This window comes from Rhinatrema bivittatum, chromosome 8, assembly GCF_901001135.1.
Source record: "Rhinatrema bivittatum chromosome 8, aRhiBiv1.1, whole genome shotgun sequence".
NCBI lineage: Eukaryota > Metazoa > Chordata > Amphibia > Gymnophiona > Rhinatrematidae > Rhinatrema > Rhinatrema bivittatum.
Window position 1 is genome coordinate 102,070,893 of NC_042622.1, and position 24,970 is coordinate 102,095,862.

Genomic DNA, 24,970 nt, shown 5'->3' on the forward strand with positions numbered 1-24,970 from the left:
GGCAGGCGCTAAAGGTAAGAAGAGTCGGGGGGCGGGGAGATTAGAGTAGGGCTGGGGGGGAGGGAATAGAGGAAGGCAGTGCGACTCAGCGCGCACAATTGTGCACCCCCTTGTGCGCGCCGACCCCGGATTTTATAACATGCGCACGCATGTGCTCCCGCCAGGTAGTGCGTGCACATGTAGGCCGTGCGTGCTTCTTTTAAAATCTATCCCTTAGATTGTAAGCCCTTTGGGCACAGATATATATATACATTCAGGTACTGTAGGCATTTCCCCTTGAGCTACCAATGAAAAGACATGAGCTAAGTATTAATAAAAAAAAAAAAAATCTAAATGATCTCATTTAGTCACTTATTTAGATTTTTATATTCCCTTTTTACACTTTTTTTTTTTTTAAGCACTTCAAAGTGGATTACATTCAGATACTGTGGGTATTTCCTTGTACCCAGAGGGTTTATAATCTAAGGGGTCATTTTCCTAGCCTATCGTGTGCGATAGCTTGCCGGGGGTGGAATGGGAGGAGTCGGGGCGGACTCTGCGATGTCTTCGCTGGCGGCAATAAGGTAAACCACGTTATCGCTGCCAATAGCGCCACCTTTCATGGTGGTGCTATTGGGTGCGAAAGCCGGCAGCGATAACACCTTGGTGGTGCAATCGATGCCAGCTTTCGCAGGCCCGCCCCCCATTATCGCTGGATTCACCATTCTGCACGAGAATGGTGAATCCAGGCCTAAGTTTGCACTTGAGGCAATGGAGGGTAAAGTGACTTGCCCAAGTCACAAGGCTCAACAGTGGCACTTGAACCCTGGTCTCCTGGTTCACAGCCCGCTGCTAATAGTGATTTTCTGGAAGTGTGTGGAAAAAGGATATATTTTCAGTTTCTTTGCACAGGTGGGTTCATCACACTTAGTCAGAAGCAATATTTTTATTTTATGGTTTCAGTGCATCTATTTCTAACCTTCTGGCAGTAAAGGCCTGCAGAAAATTGTAGGATGACTTGGATACAGTATACTAATCAATTCACATTCAAAACCCCCTTATAGACTATTTTTAATGAATTCTCTAGACACTAAATGGCTCATAAACCATGAATCCTTTCAGTCAAAATGCCCCAACTATTCACTAAAGAGGCTGTTGGATCTATGTTCTGACCCAAACTAGCCTCACTATTTAAATGAAAAAATTTTTTGAAAGATGGAGGACAGGTTTCATATATATGAGTTTAGAACCCCAACCAGGGTGAACTCAATTTTGTAAATATAATCATAAACCAGACCTCCTCCATCCAATTTTTGAAGAAATGTGCAACCAGTTCAAACACCTATATCCTTTTTTTAGTATAATTTTTCGTTTTTTTTCTTTTTTAAATGTAAAAAACAACTGACTTCATGTAGTAATTTTAAAAGTCCCGACTTATCTGGTGAAAGTTGACAACCCGACGTAGCCACGTTTCTGGTCCGCGAACAGACCTTTCTTCAGGGGATGTTATCCTATTTCAAAATCAGTCGGTGTACCACAAGTCTCTTATGATGTTGAAACTTTTTTTCAGAAAGACGCCATAACGCGCTCAATGTTGTTGAAACGCTACCAACTAACCCTCTCTGCTTTTAAACTGCACACACAGATAGTTCAGCTACCAATCACAACACTCGTTGCTGTTGCGTGATGACGTGATTGTTAAATTCATTTAAAGCCCGCTCCGGCGCTCCGTTCGAGCCCCTAAGGACAAAAATTACAAAAACGTCATAACGTATGAATCTAAATGAGATCCATTCCAATGCTTCATTCAAACCCGAAGGTGCTTGTGTCTTTAGTGTAAAAATCCAAAAAGCTTCACGCTTGTTCAGTAACCTTTCCCGATCGCCCCCTCTCAGTGATATTGGCACATAATAGATGACAGTCCATTTTAATGCACTGAATGAATGACCTTGCTGTACACAATGTGTAACTATAGGTGCTGACAACGTAGCTGTATTCAATTTTGACTTGTGTTCGTTGAGTCTTACTCTAATTCTGCGGGTAGTCCTACCCACATATACACAAGGACATGGGCAGATAATTGCATAAACTACGTGATCAGAATTACAGGTTGTCAAATTTACGATAGACGCGATAGCCTGTAATCAGTTCTTGCCACATCTGACCATCAATACTGTTAATGCAGTGGGAACATTGTCCACAACATCTATGTCCTTCAGGTGATCCATATGATGACATTGGAAACTGTGCATGTACTAACTTATCTTTGATATTAACTCCCCAAGTGGTAACAATCAATGGAGTTTCCTTGAAAATATCGTGAAGAGCCAGTATATGCCAATGACGGCGTATTGATGTGGAAATGGCATTAGTAGCCACTGTATGTTTAAGTATACAAACAAGCTGTGGATCTTGTTTAGAGGGCTTATATTGCAAAAGACTCTGTCTATCAGAATATTTTGCCCGTTTATAGGCCTTCTTAATCGCTGATTGTGGATACCCACGCTCCAAGAATCTTTTCCTGAGTAGAGACGCTTGTAGTTCAAAATCATACATGGTAGAACAAATGCGTTTAGCGCGAAAAAATTGACTTGCAGGCAACCCGCATTTAAAGGAATGGGGGTGGTGGCTATGAAATTTCAATAAGTTGTTTTTGTCAGTCTGTTTCCGGTGCATAGTGGTTCGGAATGACCCATTTTCCAAAAAGATTTGAACATCCAAAAATGCAATATGAGATGAAGAACTTTGCATCGTAAATTTTAGATGAGAATTTTGCTCATTTAACCACTCAAAAAATAATGTAAGTTGTTGTGGTGTACCCCGCCATACCATCAGTATATCGTCTATATACAGTATATACAGTGCTTTCAAAGAGACTGGGGTCCAATTTAATCTGTGTTGTATAACACTTTTTCATAATGAAATGTGGTGGTGTGTAAACAGCTCAAAACACCCGCAAAGTTTCATATATTTGAGTATTTTCTAAAAACATGAGTGCCAGATTCCTCAACTGAAACTGCAATTCAATGTGCCTAAAACTGATCACCAGTTAACTGGAGACTATAGGACTCTTGGATTTAATTACTCACCTTTGTAAAATCTGAGCTCAAGGCAAGTTACAAATTCAGGTACAGTTAAGAGGTCCCAATCCCTGGAGGGCTTACAATCTCTAAGGGCCTCAGTTACTAAGCATTTTTCTCAGACATTAAATGGGAAAAAATCCTTAGTAAATCAGGCACTAAGCTTGAACTTGAGGTAATAGAGGATGAAAGGACTTGCCAACAGTCACAAAGAGCACTAGTAGAAATGGTATTCGAACCCTGGTGTTCCTGGTTCTCTGCTTACTGCTCTAACTGCTAAGCCACTCTTTCACTCAGTGCCTCACATACTGCAACCTGAGAACATCCTTGAAATGGTTAATTCCATATGTATGAAGTATTTGAGGGCCTTCACAAAGGCAGATAAATAATTTTAGAGGCTAATCTAGCTAATGTGATCCACAGTTCATGACTGAGACAAAATGGCTAAAGAAAGAGGTACATGTGAATTGGTTGTTTACTCTTTCAAAAACTACAAAGACTCTGAGACACCCCCATGATAATTAGCACATTTAAAACAAATCTGAGAAAATATTTTTTCACTCTGTTATGCTCAGGCTTGTGAACCCTTGGGCCGACGGGAGGATGGAATACCTTAGGAGGAAGATCCGTAGGTTCTCCCGTCGAGTGGCAAGGCAGGAACAGAAGACGTGACCAGCTGACCCTCGGCACAGGAGACAGAGGCAACTGTAGAGACAGACGAAGAGTAGTAGGAAGGAAGTGTCTTCGCCACTGGAAGTCTGCGGTCACCCCAGGAGGAGCCTGTAGGGACCCGGACCGCTGGGACTTAGGTGGACCTTTCAGAGGTCGCATGTTCGGTGCAAGGGCTGACTGGAGCTTCACCCCTGGAAGCCTGCGTTCCCCCCCCCCCCCCCCCCCCCCGGAGGAGCCCGTAGGGACCCGGGCCATTGGGACTTAGGTGGGCTCTTGGAGATGATGGTCAAGAAGTCCAAGGGTTAAGTGCCAGAGGGTCGTCGCTTACCAGTCTGAGGTCACACACCGAGGGATCACCGCTTGCCAGTCCGAAGTCAGGAACACCAAGATGACAGGAACAAGGATTCAAGACACAAGAACTCACCGAAGCAAGCAGACCTGACCAACCATGGAAGTTGCCAAGTGTAGGAATGAGCAGAGGAAGCCTCCTTTTATACTTCCTCTGCTCTGGATCATTGGAAGCAGCTGTAGGTAATTAAAGAGCTTAGGTCCCTTTAATTCTAGTGAGGAGGCGCGGCCTCGCGCCTAAGATGGCGGCGGCTATCTTGGATTCCGGCCGCAGGTTAGAAGCTGTAGCTGCCGCGCAGGGGGAGCAGGAACAGCTCCCAGCCATGTGGACACCCCGGGGGCCCACGCGGAAAACAGCGGCACCGGACCAGGGCTCTTCACCCAGTGTTTGCCGCGGCGGGTCGCGGGCGCAGAACACAACACACTCAATGCACAGTTAAGCTCTGCAACTCATTGCTGGAGGATGTGGTAAAGGCAGCTAGTATAGCTGGGTTTAAAAAAAAAAAACGGTTTTGGACAAGTTTTTGAAGAAAAAGGTCCATAAAATGTTAACTAACAGGCCGATACAGTAAGGACGCAGTAGAAAGAGTGTGGCAGTGCCGGGCGCACCCATGTTTGCCGCACGCACAGTTCGGATGACATACTGCTCGATACAGTATTTAAGTGGCATGCAAATGCAAGCAGCATCCATGAAGCGCAATCCATTTTACTGTATAGGCGCTATACAGCATCCTGGGTGTGCTGCTACCTGTCTTTTCAAATGACATTTGAAATGACAGGTACCAGGAAGTGGATACAGGAGAAGGGCTGCCTGACCCCCTCACTCCCCAGGACAAGACCAAAGTGAATCGGGCAAACTTTCCCCCAGCCCCCACTCACCTGCCCTGGCCACGTCCATGGGTGCCGATCTCCCGCGCTGACAGCTCCGGAGCAGCCCCAGTCCTCTCTTTCTTCCTTCCTCCCGGGGACAGCCGGCGGCGAGAGCGGCTTCAGCAGCCCAGGGCGGATCGGGCGCTCCCCATGGCTCCCAGGATTCCTATTCTCTAAAAGGTAATGAAGTGGTTATTTGCTAGCAAGTATGATAGCAATAGAAATTAAAAAAAAATACATTTTCTTTACCTACTACTTGAAATACTTGAAACCAAAATGGGGAAACTGAGTTAAGAAGACCAGGTTATCTTCTCCTGAAACAGTTGCTACACTGCAGTGGTTATCAATCTGTCCTCCTCAATGAACATCTTTTAATGTCAGGCCTGGACCTGATATTCTATCCTTATAGTATCTCTGCCAATAAAATCAAGAAATGCTTTTGTTCTAGAATTGAAATGTCAACTTTGCCCAAGGCCAGTGTGTTTGCATTTTAATTCTGATGTTGGAAACTTCTTGCAACACTGTAAATCCTTATGCCCCAAAATAACATTTTTCTGTGTACTTTCCAGAGTGTACTACATTATTTTCATGTATTGAAACTGTTAACGTGTGGTGTTGAAATCTTTAATGTATTAACCAGAAAGAATTTTTGCAAACAGTGGACTGAACAGATTTTCCAGGAACCTGTGGCTAAGCATTCCAGCAAATCTAATCTGTTAACTGGTATACTTTGGCTCTTCGGAGAACAAATTCAGTCATTGTCCAGATGGCAAGGTTAGCCGGATAAATTTATCTGGCTAACTTTGGAGGTACATTCAATAGTGCAACCACATTATAGAATATTTCTTTGTTTGCCGTACACTCCCGTAATTGTGGTGTGTTACAAGATTGAACTCATAAAAAAAGAGCTCAAGAATTCCGTCAAAAAATACGCTAGTCGTAGAAAAAGATGGAAATATTTTTGTAATTTGAAAAAATGCTCCACTGAAATTTTATAGCATTTGTTGTTTCATTGTCTATTTTTTATTTTTATTTTTAATTTTTTATTTTTAACTTATATTATGAATGTTTACTGTTTTTGTAATCTGAAGACAATAAAACTGCTTAATTATTATTGTGAAAGTGAACTGCATCAGCAAGCCAGTCGGCGTCGGACCAAGAATTTTTATGGTGAGCGCCCGGTCTTCTCAATCATTTGCAGTCACTTGTATAGCTACATTTCTTCATTGTGTTTAAGCAAATAAAGTTTTAAACTGATGCAAACACTTCTAAAAGACGACGGTGAATATCAATGAATGTCTTTGAGAACGGCTCAACTGCGGCCGAAGTTTCGCTGTAAGAACAGCTTCATCAGGAGCCAAGTTTAAACACAATTTTTCACAGGTTCCATCTCTGAAAGAACAGCTGATGTTGCGTCTTCATGAAAAAGTGTTTAAATATAAGGACCGCAAGGTCTCTTTACTGCACTTCTGTATCCATAACTTCAATATTATCACTAAATGAAAAGACAAAAGAATATAAGACTAAAGAGTTTCTCTTATACTTATCTTAACACGGAGCAGGTAATCGTATCCTTACTCTGGACGCACTGGTCTCACCCTTGATTTCAAAATGGACAGAACGCTATCACTGATTTCTTCACCACTGTTATAGGGCCACTTAGCCCTTACGTAACCAATGAAAACTCAATGATGTCATTACGTGCTGAATCGAAATTCACAAAGAGTCTGACGTCATTGTGGACTGAGTTTAAAGAAACACCTGTAAGTCTGAACTTGCATTTAACCCTTTGGGCTGTAAAGTGTCCAAACGGTGTATCCAGCGTTGTTCTGACTGGAGACGGCGATCATAATCACCTCCTCGCCAAGACGGGCTTATTGATTCCAAAACACAAACCCGTAGTTGATCAAACGTATGTGTAGAATCAAGACAATGACTCACCATTGGTGCAGTTATTCGAGCATGTGTTAAACAGGAGCGATGCTCTATCAGACGTGTTTTTAAAGGTCGTTTTGTCTTGCCCACGTAGACCTTTTCACAAGGGCATTGGACCATATATATGACTCCCGAAGAATTACAGGTAGTAATGGATCTAAGAGTCAACGTAAAATGAATTGAAGCAAGGTGTAGAACAGTAACATTCATCATAATATGGCATACCGAGCATTGTCCGCAAGCGCGATGCGAACCCTCCTCAGTAATTGACGACCGCGGGGAAGAGTCTGTATAGACCAATTGATCCTTTAAATTGGCTCCGCGAGTGTAGGTGCATAAAGGCATCTGTGTAAATGCTTCATGACAACGTAAAATATGCCAATTTTCCAAAATTATGTTTTTAACTGTGGAAGACATTGAAGAGAATGTGTTCCAGTAGCGAAATCATTTGCTGGGAGTCCCGAACATAAGAAGGTAATTGTCTTCCACAGTTAAAAACATAATTTTGGAAAATTGGCATATTTTACGTTGTCATGAAGCATTTACACAGATGCCTTTATGCACCTACACTCGCGGAGCCAATTTAAAGGATCAATTGGTCTATACAGACTCTTCCCCGCGGTCGTCAATTACTGAGGAGGGTTCGCATCGCGCTTGCGGACAATGCTCGGTATGCCATATTATGATGAATGTTACTGTTCTACACCTTGCTTCAATTCATTTTACGTTGACGCTTAGATCCATTACTACCTGTAATTCTTCGGGAGTCATATATATGGTCCAATGCCCTTGTGAAAAGGTCTACGTGGGCAAGACAAAACGACCTTTAAAAACACGTCTGATAGAGCATCGCTCCTGTTTAACACATGCTCGAATAACTGCACCAATGGTGAGTCATTGTCTTGATTCTACACATACGTTTGATCAACTACGGGTTTGTGTTTTGGAATCAATAAGCCCGTCTTGGCAAGGAGGTGATTATGATCGCCGTCTCCAGTCAGAACAACGCTGGATACACCGTTTGGACACTTTACAGCCCAAAGGGTTAAATGCAAGTTCAGACTTACAGGTGTTTCTTTAAACTCAGTCCACAATGACGTCAGACTCTTTGTGAATTTCGATTCAGCACGTAATGACATCATTGAGTTTTCATTGGTTACGTAAGGGCTAAGTGGCCCTATAACAGTGGTGAAGAAATCAGTGATAGCGTTCTGTCCATTTTGAAATCAAGGGTGAGACCAGTGCGTCCAGAGTAAGGATACGATTACCTGCTCCGTGTTAAGATAAGTATAAGAGAAACTCTTTAGTCTTATATTCTTTTGTCTTTTCATTTAGTGATAATATTGAAGTTATGGATACAGAAGTGCAGTAAAGAGACCTTGCGGTCCTTATATTTAAACACTTTTTCATGAAGACGCAACATCAGCTGTTCTTTCAGAGACGGAACCTGTGAAAAATTGTTTAAACTTGGCTCCTGATGAAGCTGTTCTTACAGCGAAACTTCGGCCGCAGTTGAGCCGTTCTCAAAGACATTCATTGATATTCACCGTCGTCTTTTAGAAGTGTTTGCATCAGTTTAAAACTTTATTTGCTTAAACACAATGAAGAAATGTAGCTATACAAGTGACTGCAAATGATTGAGAAGACCGGGCGCTCACCATAAAAATTCTTGGTCCGATGCCGACTGGCTTGCTGATGCAGTTCACTTTCACAATAATAATTAAGCAGTTTTATTGTCTTCAGATTACAAAAACAGTAAACATTCATAATATAAGTTAAAAATTAAAAATTAAAAAATTAAAAATAAAAATAAAAAAAATAGACAATGAAACAACAAATGCTATAAAATTATTTCAGTGGAGCATTTTTTCAAATTACAAAAATATTTCCATCTTTTTCTACGACTAGTGTTACAAGATTGAACATTTATTTATTTAACAGCTTTTTTTATACCGACATTAGAGGGCATATATCTGTTTACATCTGAACAAAAAGGTGGAAAATACAAAAAACAGGGAGGGGGAAAGGGGAGCAACAAGAGTTAAGTTGCAACAAAGGTGCTGCAGCTAGAAGAAGGCTCTATATGTGAGCCTGAAAAATTTTAACTAAAGGGTTAAAGATATTTACATATTAACATATTAACATAGTGCTTAGGGCGGTGAGGGTTAATTGCAAGGTGAAGAGGTGAAGGTGGCAGTGGTTAAAAGGAACCAGTCAGGAAATGCCTGGTGGAAAAGCCAAGTTTTCAGCATTTTCCTGAATTGGTATGGGCAGGACTCGAGGCGGAGGTTTGTCGGTAGAGCATTCCAGTGAGTGGTGCCTGCTATTGATAGGGCACGGTCCCCTGTTGATGTGAGGCGGGCTTTTTTGAGGGGTGGGATGTGTAGTGTACCTTTATGGTTTGTTCTGGTTGGGTGGGAGGAGTGTGTTAATCTGAAGGGTTCGCTGAGCCAGGAGGAGTTGCTTTTGTGGATGGATTTGTGTATGATGGTGAGGGTCTTGAATAGGATGCGTGATGGGATGGGGAGCCAGTGGGAGGTCTTTTAGGAGGAGGGTTATGTGGTCTGATTTGCGTGCGTTCATGATTATTCTGGTGGTGGCGTTCTGTAAATTTGAAGGGGTTTGATAGGAGTAGGGGAGGCCTAGGTACAGTGAGTTGCAGTAGTCCAGTTTGGAAACTAGGGTGGCTTGGATGACTGTTTTGAGGTCATGAGTATGGAGTAGGGGTTTGAGCTTTAAGACGTTGAGCTTATAGAAAACAGAACCACTTGAAGAAAAAAATCTGCACTTGGAGATATTTTCTATTTTATTCATGCAAGGCCAATGTATCTTTTCCATTAGGAGTTTGGTACCACGAAGGCTTGTTGAGAGAGCAACATTTTCAAGCATTGTTTTTTATTTATTTAACACTTTTCTATACCGACCTTCATGAAAAAATTCACATCTGATCAGTTTACATATAACAGGGGGATAACATTGATCAACCATTTAACAAGAAGCGGAAGTTACATATAACAAGGAGGTAGAACTTGGTGTGGCTAGGGTAGCCTAAGGTAAAGGACAGAGTATCTGAATAAATTAAACAAATGCATAAATTATAACGTTTAAGCTAGTCGAGGCACCTAGTCGGGAAGGTGGAGGGTCTGGTCTGGTCGGGTATTAAAGGTTTTGAGAGTTAAGGGAAGGCTTGGAGGAAAAGCCAGGTCTTAAGTTTTTTCCGAAAGGTTAGAGGGCAGGGTTCTAGCCTGAGGTCAGTGGGCATGTTATTCCAAATGGCCGGGCCTGCTGTAGAGAGTGCTCGTTCTTTGGTGGTGGATAGTTTTTGTTTTTTTAAGACAGATAGCTGGATAAAGTTAACTTTAGGAAAGCCCATTGGTGCAACTAGAGTTAGCCAGGTAACTTACCCAGCTCATGTAACGCCTCCTTAAAATGTCCCTAAGTTATGCGGCTAATAAGATCTCCAGCTAAAATTTTGATGAATATGTGCCCAAATATTAATTTATGTTTTTCTAGTGTTTTTAATTGAAATAAATACCTACACTCTCCAATGGAAAAATTTTTTTTTGTGTTTATGTGATTTATAAAAATATATAATGGAGTCAGAGAAAGGTTTCATACTAGTGTAGGTGCCCTGCACCTCTGTAAGGTGAACATATAATCATCAACCTTCCTCCTCCTCCTCGATAGATTTATAATATAATTTTTTTAAAAAGAATTTTTTATGTGTCTGCTTGTGTTATCCCTGAAAACACCTACAGGATTCTTCCGTGGCAATCTAATTTTTAAATGCAATGCTGCAAACTAGTTACTCAGTACTACTCAACGAGAATGCTAATAAAGGGTGTAAAAACAGACTTCCCCGTTTTTGGTTGGTGTGTCCATGTTCCTCTATATTATCCCAACATGTTTCAGACGAAAGTGCCTTTCCGCATCCTTGTTCAGACTCAGTAATGGAAGATCAGGAGACATCGTACTAGCTGAGAACTCTCTGCTGGCTAGCACTTAAAGACAGCTGGGTCAACAGGGAGGGTTTTACCTACAGGCAATGGGAGCCTGACTGGGCGTAGCCCAGCCCACAATATCTAGGAAGGAAACAACACTACAACTTACCTAATTCCTCACTGGTGGGCCGATAACCCGCCATTGGATGCGTGTTTTCCCTTACCCCTTATTCAGTAAGGGGCCGAAAACACGCGTCCAACCCGCCGAACTCTACATTAATGGCGGGGGTGGAAGGGAATTAGAACCAAGAGCTAAGAGAAACAGATAAGTATGGGAGAAGAAATGAGGGAAGCTTGCTAGGCAGACTGGATGGGCCATTTGGTCTTCTTCTGCCGTCATTTCTATGTTTCTATGTTTCTCAGGGGGTTCGATATTTCCAAAACCAACTTCACGGAATCTGCAACCCTCTTCTCAACGATTTCTCCTGAGTGATCTTCCTCTCTGGATCGCCCGGAGAGGAAGATCACTCAGGAGAAATCGTTGAGAAGAGGGTTGCAGATTCCGTGAAGTTGGTTTTGGAAATATCGAACCCCCTGAGGAAAGGCACTTTCGTCTGAAACATGTTGGGATAATATAGAGGAACATGGACACACCAACCAAAAACGGGGAAGTCTGTTTTTACACCCTTTATTAGCATTCTCGTTGAGTAGTACTGAGTAACTAGTTTGCAGCATTGCATTTAAAAATTAGATTGCCACGGAAGAATCCTGTAGGTGTTTTCAGGGATAACACAAGCAGACACACAAAAAATTCTTTTAAAAAAAATTATATTATAAATCTATCGAGGAGGAGGAGGAAGGTTGATGATTATATGTTCACCTTACAGAGGTGCAGGGCACCTACACTAGTATGAAACCTTTCTCTGACTCCATTATATATTTTTATAAATCACATAAACACAAAAAAAATTTTTTCCATTGGAGAGTGTAGGTATTTATTTCAATTAAAAACACTAGAAAAACAATATTACATTTTTAAAAAAATTTATTCAATTGTCCAGCGACAGAGCTTTTGCTCTTGATTGTTGTTTGATTAATAGCAGTTCGCTGTTTTGGTGTATTGTTGGATATTTATTGGTTTGTCAAATATTAATTTAGCCAGATAACTAGTGAATTATCTGGCTAAATGCTTCCAAATATGGACATCTATGTATTTTGACCCTTAGCCATTTGGATTTATTTCTTCCATTGTATACCTGGGGAATGGGTGTTTTGCAGTTGGCAGCAACTTCCTATATTGAGAGTGATGAAGATATGATTTGAACCAAAGGACTTGATTTGAGAGCTCTGTGCTTTCACTGCTATGCTACACAACCAACCTCATGACAACTACTTTTTGCCTAGAACTGATGCTTGCTGCCTTGTTCGCCCTCTTCCCAACCTGATTATGGGGGGGCAAAACCAACAGCAAGCAGTTGTAATGTTGAGGCTGAATGAACTGTCACTTGTGGTATATGAAAATACATTTGCATATTTGCATACTGGCAATCACGGACTAATTTATAAATCAGATAGCAGAGCAGAAGAAAACACACATAATCTGCATGTAACTTTTCTGTTTTAAAAATCTTTTAAGAATCTTTAGTTCCATATCCTGGCAAATGCTTGTTTTGGTGTTTCCCCAACCAAAATAAACAGTTCTGAAAATAAATATTTCCTGTCATGTAGCCAGATGGACTCAGAACGAATGGGTATAGTGTGCTCGTGCTAGCAGTTGGAGACGGATCTGACGTCAGCACGGGTACATATACCCCCACAGGAAGTGAAGCACTTCAGTAATTTCCGTCTCCAAAGCAGTTTGGAGAGCCTGCATGCTCGCTGAGTGTGTTTCCAATCTACTTTCTATTTTCTACTTTCTACTTACTAAATTTGTACAGGAACATCGAGCCCTGCACTCCTGCGGTGATACCCTCGGGTCCCTCCCCCAGTTGAGTTTCCCGGGGTGATTTCCATGATCCCTCGGAGGTTTAGGCCTCTGTCGGGTGGCCGAATCGCGGCAGGGACCTAGCCCCCGAGCAAGAAGGGCTTGGGTCGGGCTGAGAGGTGCCTTGGTCCCGGCGTGGACTTAGAGGCAGCGGGTGCATTCCTCAAGCGCGGCGGTGAAGGTATTTCCCCTCTCCCCCCGCAGCCGGAGACCGCCCGGGTTTCAGCCGGGAAGCGCAGAGGATCAGGTAAGGCGTACATCTTTTACTTTTGGTCTCCGAGGTACGAGGAACGGCGGCGTTGCCTGTATGCGGCACGCCGCGGAGGTCGCCATTTTGTCGGCCTTGTTAAGGTATTGAGCGCCCATGATAGGCGCCTGTATTGTATTGAACGCTTCTTATTGAGCGTATATTGTATATCATTTACCGTATATTACTGACGCATATTGTTGAGCATATATTGTATTGAGCGCTTATTGTATTGAGCGCATATTCTTCAGCGCGCAATGGAACATTCGAATGCCCCGGCGTCTCCGGCGGCGGCGCCTTCTGATTCCGGCGTGAAAGCTCTCGGCCTCTGCTCAGCATGCCAGGTCAGAGCCACGCACAGCTAGGAGCCAGACTCACTTTGTGCCCAATGTGAGGAGGCAGTGGGAGCCTCGGGCCAGGACCAGTCTCAACTGAGGTTTGTCGACAGTTCCCCAGGGGCCACCCCGGATCTAGTGGGCAGTCTCGAACAACCTGGGATCCCGGGGGACTTGGTACCCCGACGACTTGAGACTGCTTCCATTTCCTGGGTGGATCTCTTTAAGGGGATCCATGCCTTTGTACAGATGCAATCAGCTTCCCGTCCAGGCCCTGCTGCTGCTGTTGCTGCTCCAGCTGATCCTGCCCCTGGACCTTCGCGCCCTTATCGTGGGCAAGAACACCTGCCTTCGGGCAGTCCGGTTCAGGCGGACCCTGATGTTTCAGAGGACGAATCCGAACCCTCCGAGGAGGGGGAGCTTCCCTCGGGGATTGAGCCATATCGAACCATGAGGCGATTCTTTCCCAACACAGCAGGAAGAAACAAGGAGAAGCGGCCTCACGGCCCACCATCGCCTGCTGGATTAAAGAAGTCATCAGAGCGGCCTACGTAGAGGCCGGGAAGTCACCGCCTCTACAAGTCACGGCTCATTCTACCAGAGCGCAGGCGGCCTCTTGGGCAGAATCTAGGATGCTGTCGCCTGCAGAAATATGTAAAGCGGCGACATGGTCCTCCCTCCTTACCTTCTCCAGGTTTTACCGTCTGGATGTCCAGGCCAGGGAGGACACAGCATTTGCGAGGGCAGTCTTACACGGTCCTCAGGCAGCCTCCCGCCCAGTCTGGGAGTAAAGCTTTTGTACATCCCACTTGTTCTGAGTCCATCTGGCTACACGACAGGAAATGTGGAGATTACTTACCTGATAATCTCGTTTTCCTTAGTGTAGACAGATGGACTCAGAATCCCGCCCAGCTGCCAGTATACATTGGTTTCACAGATTCAAGGTAAGCCTTATCACTTCTTACATGAGTGCGTCCACACTGCCAGGTGTCGACGCCTTCCGGTTGGGAATGCTGGCGGTCTCCAGCTGCTATCAATCGGTCAGGGGAATCCTGTTTTCACTATTTCATTGATCGTCAGTACACATATATCCATAACAGCTTTTGCAAGGAAGATTACTGAAGTGCTTCACTTCCTGTTGGGGTATATGTACCCGTGCTGACATCAGATCAGTCTCCAACTGCTAGCACGAGGACACTATACCCACTTGTTCTGAGTCCATCTGTCTACACTAAGGAAAACGAGATTATCAGGTAAGTAATCTCCACATTTCACCTTTTTCTGAAGAAAGTTTTTTTTGTTTTGTAACCCAACTGGATGCACAGACTAATTTTGACTGTAAAAGTGCGGGGAGGGGAAGTTTGCGTGTTTGTTTTTTTAAAGGTTTGCCTTCCATGTAATTGCCTGTTAGCTTCGCGTGAGTCAAGAAAGCAAACAGCTGTTAGACAAAGCATTTAGCTTGGTCTGGAGATCAGACATATAAATATTTGACATTCAGGGGTTGAATATTACCATGTCTGTGCCTGATAAACCATTTTGTGTCATGAAGAGGACAAACATGACCAGCTCTCACATGTATAAAATTGTTACCAGAGCTCAGTTGATGAGGCCATACTCTATCTGGGCCATCTGGTTGGGGGAGGCATCTGCAGTGCAATGTGGAGCAGGAGTTTGGCAGTGGGGAAGCTCTTGAAGTACACTTGCGGCGTCACTTTTATTTCGATGACATTTGAAGTGTGGCTAACATCTGATGTCTAGGATATGCTTATCTATGAAAATCTAGACACATGAATGGGCAAAATGTACATTGATATCTAATTCTACATTATAGTAAGCAGTGTGAGCTTATCTGGTGCTGCTGTAGGTAACATGGCCACAAGGGGCAGGGTGGGGGTGGGCGAGCGGGGGAGGCGGAGGCAGGCATTGGCAATGGCAACAATTTTGAATTGCTGCATTGCCATTGGCTGCTGGGTACTGATAACAGGCTGCAGAGGGGGAACGTTGGCAGTTGGGCATCAACAACGAAGCAAGCGGCAGAATTCTGCTTTTTGCTTGGTTGTCATTCCTAACTGCTTTTGCCAGCCGGTTTTTTGCTCTTTTTTTCCGCGAGAGCATTGTGCCGTGAGTGGCATCATGAGGAGAGTGAGGGCCAGGCAATCGGTGGGCGCCTCCGGGATGCAGTTGACCTGATCGCGTCAGGCTGCTGGTAGTGAGGCCGCGGTCACGGGTCCTGACCTGCCTCCCAGCCGGGACCCGGTAAGTTTCCCCAGACCCGGCCTCGCATGTTTCTGTGGCCGGTGCCCCTCCTCCGACTCCGAGAGCGGGTCCGAACCGGAAGATTACCAGGCGCCTCTGATCCTGCTAGCGGCGACATGTTCCTTGTCCGCCTCCTCTTCCGGGGAGGCGGCTTCTTCTGGCCCGGGACTGGAGGCGGAGTGTGCGTCAGGTACAGTGACAAATTTTCCAGCGTCCACCGAGGCAGCTGCCTGGCCGGGTGACCCGATGCTGGAGGGAGTCGATGGGGCCTCCCTGCAGGGCAAACCAGGCCCAAAAAAGCGCGGTGCGGCCCACGCGTGGCGAAGCCCAGGCCCCCTGCTGTGGCTCCCAAAGCGCAAGAGTGCCAAGGATTGGAGGAGCAGGGGGCGGAGACCGGGTGTTAGGGCGCGGGCCATGCCCTTATTGGACAGACAGGAGCAGCTCGTAAGTAGTGCTGCTGGAGAGAAGGGCACAAGCTGCAGGCATAGGGAGGAGAGACCTAAGGGCAAGCACTCAGCCAGGGATACTGCAGAGCCGGGTCGACAGGGGTAGCGGGCCATCGGGCAGGGTACCCGGTACAGGGCAGCGACACCCCCCCCCTCAGGGCTCCTCAGAGGACCAAAGGGGGCAGGAGCGCTGTATCCTAGTCGTGCTAGTGGCAGACATCATTAAACATTTACATGGGACAAGGGCCGGGTGGGCCTCGCAGTTCTGCAGGTGATCCAGGCGGATCACCCGCAGACCTGCGAGGCCCACCCGATGGCCTCAGATGACAAGCGAGTCCCCTGGGGAGGCTTTTTTCCAGGGTGAGGAGTGGGTCAGAGAGGTGCCACGGGGTCACAGCAGAGCACAGGACATTCCTACAGGAGCTGCGAGGGATGATAGGCAGGAGAATAGCATATTAGAAATTAGACAGGGGGCATACGGGGCAGGAGGATTTCTTGCAGGCACCGAAGGAGACTGTCCCAGGGCGGTCGCGTCAAGAGGCATGGAGAGACCGGGAGTTTGAGGCGAGAACTGTCCAAGACAGGAAGGACGGAAGCGAGGTGGCCGGTAGACGAGCTCCAGAGTAGCAGCGCATCAGGAGTCAGGGAGAGCGGTACTTCGGGCATTGGAACAGGTATGCAGGGACGTCTTCAGGGCCGAGGCTCCTCAAAGAGTTTGCGAGGAGAGGTCTTCCCAGTGAATCTGTGGCAGCTCGGCAGGGCGACACCTGGGACTTGATACGACAATCATTGGCACCGGCGACGTGGAAGGCTTATCTGTCAGGCAGAGGAGCAGTTGCTCGTTTCTTGCAGACTTCGGGGTGGGGAAGTAAGCGAGGGAGAGGTTGTACAGTTTATTTTGTGGGCCAAAGGGGCGGGTTACTCGTTAGGGTCGGTTCGATACCAATTGGCAGGCTTCGCCTTTTTTCAGAAACTGAGCGGTTGGAGGGATCCGATGAATAGTTTTCTGGTTAGGCGAGTCTTGAGGTGCTGGGGTAGGGGATATGCTCTAAAGGAAGACCAGCAAAAACCTATCAGGTACCTGGACTTATTAAAATTAGCAAAATAATTGGAGACTGTGTGCCAGTCCCGGTATGAGGTTCTATTGTTCCATGTAGCTTTCGCGTTTGCATTCTTCGGAGCATTACGTGTTAGCGAATTAGTTGCTAGGACAGAGGATGACGGGCATGGTTTGAGGGCGCACGACGATTGAGTTTACGAGCATCTAGTCAAATTGCGCATTAGCAAATCCAAAATGGATCAATTTGGCAGAGGTTGCTGGATTTCACTGGTGCAAGCGCGGGATGTGATAGTGTCTCCAGTGCAGTGTGCGCAGGATTTTGTACATGTACAGTCTGCAACAAGGGGTTTCTTTTTAGTGCATGAGAATGGTTCTCTGCTAACCATCTTTCAGTTCGCTCGTATGTTACAATGGGCGGTGGAAGGGTTAGGGTGGGACGCGGGGAGATACTAGACGCATTCTTTTAGGATAGGAGCAGCAACTACAGCAGCGGAGTTGGGATGGTTGGCGAGCAGAAGTCAAAGGCTTGGCCGTTGGAAGTCTGCGGTTTTCAGGTCATATGTGCACAAATAAGATAGAGGGGAGCTGCGGGCCATTTCTTTTCACGAATACCATGCTTTGCCTTGCAGATGTTGACGGGGTGGAGTTCATTCGAGAATGTGCTTGGGTCATGGGCCATTCTTATGTTCATCGAGCTCTGCGGCGGGCTGCTAAGAGGCCTTATGGCGAAAACCTGAATACCAACCAATGGACCGTGCGATGGTTCGTCAAAGGGGCCATGACGTGGGGGGAGTTGCTTTCTTTCCTCCGGGGGAAGGTTCGCGCTTGGGGTGCACCACGGCTTTTGATCATCCATTTAGGGGGAAATGACGTTGGAAAAATGTCCTGCCGCAAATTAGTGGCAATTATGCGGAAAGATTTGGTCCAAATCCTGCTAGGTATGCCTAATACGAAAGTAGGATGGTCGGATATTATAATTTGCATCAAGCATTGCGCGGAGCCTTAATGGCGTAACGGGGTAAAAACGTTGAATTGACAAATTGGAAAATGGTTCAACAAGGGGGTTTTTGGATTCGCCATGCTTGGTCATGGGAGGGGTTAGGAGGATTTTTCTTAGGTGACGGGGTGCACCTTTCGGATATCGGAATGGACTTATTTAATAGTGCCCTGGAAGAAGGATTAGAGCAGCAATCTAGTTAGTGGGGGAACAAAGGCAAAGGGTTTGCCTTTGTTTGTGGCAGAAAACCCGAGCCCTAAGTTGGAATGTTTTGTATTCAATTGTTATGGACATTGGAGGGGGGGGGGGGGGGAATGCCCATGTAGTTTGGGGCTGCTACACGGGAAGGCCTAAAGAGCAAGAGGGGTGCCGCACGCTTACCCTCGCTGGTGCCATGGCAGGGTAAGTTATGGGGGGGGGGGGGGGGGGGTCGAAGTAGGCTTACCATTGGGACGCGGTGGTAAGTGAAGAGCACAACGGAGGATGGAAAGGGGGGGGAATTTCGTTTTTGGTGGATTGTATTAAGTTGCGGGCTCGGGCTATGTTTGTTAATAAACTGCGGCCTCGTTGTTAAGCCATAAAGTTGTAAGCATATTGTGTACAGGGGAAGGGGGGGCTCAGGAGCAGCGAGCTGTCGTCTTGCTTCCCTATGTTATGTTTAGTTCTTTCTGTTTGGAAAACATCTGAATGTGTTTTCTAAGTTTGTCTGTGGAGGTGATGCAGCTTTTGAAACAAAGCAAATTCTGTGTATTGGGAAGTGAAGCTATACATTTTAAGTTGTTTTTTTTTTTTTTTTTTTTTTTTTTTTTAAAGAATTTCTTAGTTTGTATCCATTGTAGAGAACACATTCTTCCCTCTTCACCCAAATCCATGTAAAACAGACCACTTGTTTTCCACTTAAAGCAAATGAGCCTGTACGATCCCTGGTGGGATGGGACTGGGTAGTTAGAGCTGAGGCAGGGGGAAGTGAAGGCTACAACCCTGCTAGACTTTAAATCCACTGACATGCAACTTCTCAAGGGGGAGGCAGGATTTTATTTGTTAGGCAAAACAGTACTGAAATAGTCACCAGCGATGGTTCAGGAATAACATTCATATTTAGAGCAGGCACTGAATTAGACAGAAACATAGAATGTGACAGCAGACGAGGACCTCAAGGTCCCTATAGCCTGCCCAAATCCATTCCTGCTGCAGTGACACAGAACCCAGTTGATATTTGCCTTTCCCTTCTCTCTTTCATAACCAGAAATCCTCTGTGCCTATCTCAGGCTTTCTTGAATTAGATCAGAGTTTCTATCTCCGCCCCCTCCCCTGGGAGTCTATTCTGTGCTTCCACCATCCCTTCCATGAAGAAGGATTACCTGATGTTGCTCCTTTGTTTACCCCTTGTGCCTTATACCATGACCTTTTGATCTAAGACATCCTTTCTTTGAAGAGGTTTTTATTTTTTTCCTGTGCACTATTGATCACTTTTGAGGTATCTGAATGCCTCTCTTCCCCCAGCCCCCATTCTTTCTTGTGGGGTATAAATATTTAGGTTCTCATGTCTCTGTTCATAGGACCTTCGGTGTATATCCCACCCAGGCGTACATCCTAATGTGCCCTGACCAGAGCGCTGTAGTCCTGCTTGATTTAACTGTGAGAGAGCTCCCCATTAAGCCTGCTTTTATCCTTGCTTTTACTGCAGGGGGTCCCCGGCAGCTGTACTGTAATGCCGCATGCAGAAAGGCACCAAAGAAGGGATGGGGGTCACCCTGCATAAACCAATCGGGACATTCAGCGTGGGTGGACTATAGCAAGCTTCCCCAACAAAGAAGTAGCAGTGAAAAGGTGCTTTATCCTCCCAGTAAAAAGATCCTTTTGTTTGGAAAAGACTAACAGCTTGCTAGTGAAATCAGCCAATCATAAGTACTTGTAATCTTTTGTACCAGATTTAATTGGCCGATTTGAATTTTCCAGTAGCACACAAACTTTATTTTTCCGTTTTTTAGTTTGTTTTTTTGTTTTTTTTTTTAAATTGGTAGTCATTTGTTTGACATCAGTTTGCGGTTAAATCTGCAGACATTATTTTCTTAAGAGTTCATTGCTACACCCACTATCTTTAGCAGTTTAAATAAAAATTAAATACATTGGAGAGAGAGCTTTTGTTTTCCTGTGCGGCATAGTTTATGTAATAAAATGATACATGGAACTTTATAACTAGGAGGCTGGCAATGCAGCCTGCACAGAGCCACCAACCTCCTGGCACTCCCGCTCGATTTCATTCATTATCTCAATCTGTTTGACTTTGAACGAGTCTCTCAGCCTCCCTGAGCTCCCCAAGCTCTGGCTTAAATTGTAAGTTCTTTAATTGTCTTGTACCATGCTGGGCCTATTAGTTCTATATAAATGCACATTTTCTTTTGGATTTCTATTTGGGCATCGCTTGGCAATTTCCACATGAACCACATTTTAGAGATTGGCAGAAGTTCCACAATGCTTTTTAGCTCAAGTTTCTATGGGCTGGTTGTCTTTTTTTTTTTTCTGCAGTTCTTTAGAGTCCTTTAGGAGCAGTGTATTCTAGGACAGTTGTGCAATTTTTTTTTCTACATTTTATTTCATATCAATTACAGGTCTGTTCAGGGCAATCTTTTAACTCTAAGTCCATGAAAATCCCGCTCCCCCCCCCCCCCCCCCCACCTTGCAAAAAAAAAAAAAGTTCTGTCTTTTGGTGTTAAATCTGTTTCATAAAGCTAGACAGTGTTGTAAGTAGATAATTGAGCAGATTTGACTGCATTTAATAGATCTACTTTCTCTTTCCAAGGTATAAGGGGACTCAGATCCTCCGTTTTCAGAACCCTGTATGCTGTAGGTTCCTGCTATAAGATATAGGACAGTAGAGCAGGAAGACAATAAGATAACACTATGGCAATAAGATATTTCTCAGCTTTTTTCCTACATTGAGCATTCCCTACAGAGAGGAGCAAGCCAGAGTCAGATTTGTGAGGCAAGTTGGTTCCCAGCAGGACTATTAGCAATGGTGGATTACTCCATGGGGAGCCCTTTCCTGGAACTACATGGTGTAGCATTTAACTCTTGCCTTTTTTTTTTTTCAGGAACACCACTGATAATGAAATGGTGATCAAAGCAGTGTAAAAAGGGTTATTTGGAAAGCTTGTATATTACTTAGCAATTGGCTCCTGCAGGCCTCTTTTTTTTTTTTTTTCCCTCAATTGCACCCAAGATTTTCCCACTGGGCAAAAGAGGCAGGGAGAGTTAGGATGTGGTTAAATGCACATTTGGCTAAATTTTTATTTTTTTTATTTAACATGTATAAAATCTGGCTTACTGCATCTACATGTCTCCTTCCAGCACCCTTCAGTTTCTTGCTTCTGTTCAGCTCTTCTGGGTACAGTATTCTAGTGGATTTGAAAGAAACTGCATTTACTATAAAAAAAAAAAAAAAATCAATGGCTTTTTCCAGGTTATATAATCTACAAAATGTTTTAGTCGATCCATTGCTTTGATCAAATGTAAGCCTTCACTGCATTAATTAAAAGCATGATATGTACACAGAAGGGAACAACCTTATGCCATGATGTACAGATTGTAAGAGCCGCAGACAATAAGAATATTTTATCTTTGCCTGTGTTAGGTGATCATATACTATTACAAGGAACATGTTTGTGGAAAGACTGTGGAGAAGGCAAAGGTTAGTTTCTTTACAGATAATTGAACAATGACTTGTAAATGTTGCTGGATGAGTTTGTTTACTGGAAGTTTCCAGCCTTCATTCATAGTTAAGATAGTAGAAAGCATTATATTTCCTTAATAAACCACTGTAATCTTTTGATAGTTTTGAGAGGAGGAAGGGTTAGTTACAGTAAATAATTCAACATTTGGAAGACTTTTATCTCTCCATCCAATCAGCATGCAGGATTCACATTAATCTCTGCCCCTGTCTGATCTAGGTTAAACTGGTAGGCTACAGTTTTATATCTTCTAAATATTCATAGCAGTCAAAAAGCAAATATAATGTTAGGAATGGAGAATAAAATGGAAAACATATTGCCTTATATTGAGCCATAGTGCGACTGCATTTTGAGTATTGCATGTAGCTCTGGTCAATCCATCTTAGACATAGCAGAACTAGAAAAGGTGCAGAGGAGAGTGGCAAAAATGATAAAGGGAATGGAACATCCTTTATGAGGAGGCTATGCAGACTACGACTCTTCCACTTTGAAAAGGGGCGACTGAGAGAGGACATGATAGAAATGTATAAGACCATGGGTTGGGGTGGAACAGTAAATATAGGATGGGTATTTCCTTGTTTTAGTATTTAAAAAAACCACTACATGAAACCAACAAGCAGATTCAAGCTATCAGGTCTATCCAGTAAAGTGCGGCCGTGTTTACCCCGCTCCTAACCCGCGTTCTACTCACTTTCCGGCCGCATTAGCACTTCCTGCGATCCCCGATCCCCTTTAACCTACTCCTACCGCGTCCTAAAATCCCCAGGCAACCCCTTCCGCACGCGGCATGTAAACGAGCGAATTAGCTATTCCCTACCATCCAGTAATGCACGCCCCGACTATCGCTATTTTACCCTGCCGTTTTGCCACGCGTTTAACCTGCTAACTTACCGCCTACCCCTGCGTTAGAGGCAGGGGTAAGGGTAGATGGCAAACTTTCCCCCAGTCCCCGCTCTCCTGCCCTGGCCGCGTCCATGGGTGCCAGTCTCCGGGGGAGAGGACAGGCAATCCTACGCTCAGGATTGCCAGTCCTCCCTCCCCTCCTCCCGAGGCAGGCGCGAAAAGCAGCCTTGCTCCGGGAGGAGGGGAGAGAGGACTGGCAGTGTGAAGCGACTTATTTTTTGCAGCACCCCCTCCGGACATCGGCGAGGACGGGATTGCCAGTCCCCCCCCCTCCCCTCCTCCCGAAGCAGGGCGCGAAAAGCAGCCTTGCTCCGGGAGGATAGGGGAGAGGGGACTGGCAGTATAAAGCGACTTACTTTTTGCAGCCCCCCATCCGGACATCGGCGAAGACGACCGCGGCTCCCCTCTCCTGCCTCCCGGCGAAGATGGACGTCTGCACGGGGGAAAGCGGCCCCTGTGCGTGCAATTGGCCACTCAAGACGTGACGTCACATGCTGTGATGCCAAACGTCGTGACGTCACGTCTTGAGCGGCCAATTGCACGCACAGGGGCCGCTTTCCCCCGTGCAGGCGTCCATCTTCGGGAGCAGCGATCCGTTTCTGCTGATGGCCGTCTCCGGAGGGCTGCAAAAAAAAAAGTAAGTCGCTTGGTCGCCTTCACACTGCCAGACCTCTCTCCCCTCCTCCCGGAGCAAGGCTGCTTTTCGTGCCTTGCCTCGGGAGGAGGGGAGAGGGACTGGCCATCCTGAGCGTAGGATTGCCTGTCCTCTCTCCCCTCTCTCTTGCAACTTTTTTTTTCGCTTTTGTTGCTTCGGGAGGAGGGGAGTGAGGGCTGACAATCCCGAGCGTTGGAGAACTGTCCACTTCCTGGTACCTGACATTTGAAATGACATTTGAAATGACAGATACCAGCGTGTCCGTGAAGCGTTAGGCCCGCGCACCCAGGTTACTGTATAGGCGCTGTATAGCGCTCTATACAGTACAGTAAAACGGGTTGCGCGGGCCTAACGCTTCACGGATGCTTCTTAGACGCAGCTTGCATTAGCAAGCTATTTACATACAGGATCGAGCGGTAGGTGAGCTGCACTGTGCGTGCGGCAACCGCGGGTGCGCCGGGCACTAACGCAGCTCTTCCTACCACTCGTTACTGGATTGACCTGATATATTTCTTAGCATTCAGACATTTTAATCCTCGCCAGTCAGTGGGTTATGCACCTCTGCCAGCAAATGGAGACAGCATAGCTGATGTCATGGTATATATACCCCTGCACTAACAGCCTGCCAGTATTCTCAGTTTCCAGCAGATGGTGGGCGTGCATCTCCCTACTGGGGATTGCTTAAAAAGAAAGAAGGAAATCAATTTTCCCCACTTTCTCTTGTGGTGATACCTTTATGATCCCTCCCTCAGTCGAATTTTCCTGAGGTGTGATATCTGCGGATCCCTCCCTCAGTAGAGTGTCTCGGTCTGGTAGCTGGTTTTCTGGCGTGGACTTAGCTGTAGAGAGAGAAACAGCTAACAGGCTAACGGGTGCAGGAAGCCAAGTTCTGCGGTGAAAGCCTTTACCCTTTCTCCCTGCAGCTGGAGGCTGATGCAATACTCAGCCAGCGGAGGCTGAGCTCTCAGGTAAAGAGTTTAAAAAAAAAAAAAAAAAGGGCTTCCATTCTCCTTCTGGTCTCCGAGCCTTGGTGCACCAATCTCACATCCATTCCTGCCTCAGAGGGGGCTTGTGGAGTCGTGAAAGCTTAGTGGGTTGAGCAGCCTTTTTGGCTAGGCCCTGCTCTCAGGCTTTGCTTAGACACCGTATGGTAAGTGATGTTCGCGCATTTTTCTATACATAAGTCTACCGCATAAGAGTGGCTGTCAGTTTGCGCTTGCGCACCTGGGTGGGTGCTCAGGTGGGTGCCTACCTGGACTGCTAATTGGGCACCTATATTTTAGGCGTTCGTAGTGTGTGCTTATTGGATAGAGCTTGTTTTTGGGTGCCCTGTCCAGGCTTGCTTGTGAGGCGCATAGCTGGGCACACAGTTGTCATGCTTTAGGAGCATGCTGCTAGCCACGTTCATGCATCTCAGCCTGGCATTCCCCCTAACTTGTGTCAGAGCTGCTTGGAGGCTCAGGGAGTTATCTCTGGCTGATTTTACTGAGCCCACCCTTCCCAACATGATGTGGGAATGGGACCAGAGGGG

General features: G+C 45.5%; 1 protein-coding gene across 2 annotated transcripts in view; it reads left to right on the forward strand.

Annotated features, from left to right (window-relative positions):
* The window catches only part of LOC115097050 (carboxyl-terminal PDZ ligand of neuronal nitric oxide synthase protein-like), a 238,198-nt gene that overhangs the window by 78,778 nt on the left and 134,450 nt on the right, over positions 1-24,970 (forward strand). The window contains exon 3 of one of the 2 annotated variants that reach the window (XM_029612482.1): positions 21,785-21,841. The exons of the other annotated variant lie outside the window; for it this stretch is intronic. Coding sequence (XP_029468342.1) covers positions 21,785-21,841 — 57 coding nt within the window. The remainder of the gene's footprint in view (positions 1-21,784; positions 21,842-24,970) is intronic. 2 annotated transcript variants of the gene reach the window in all.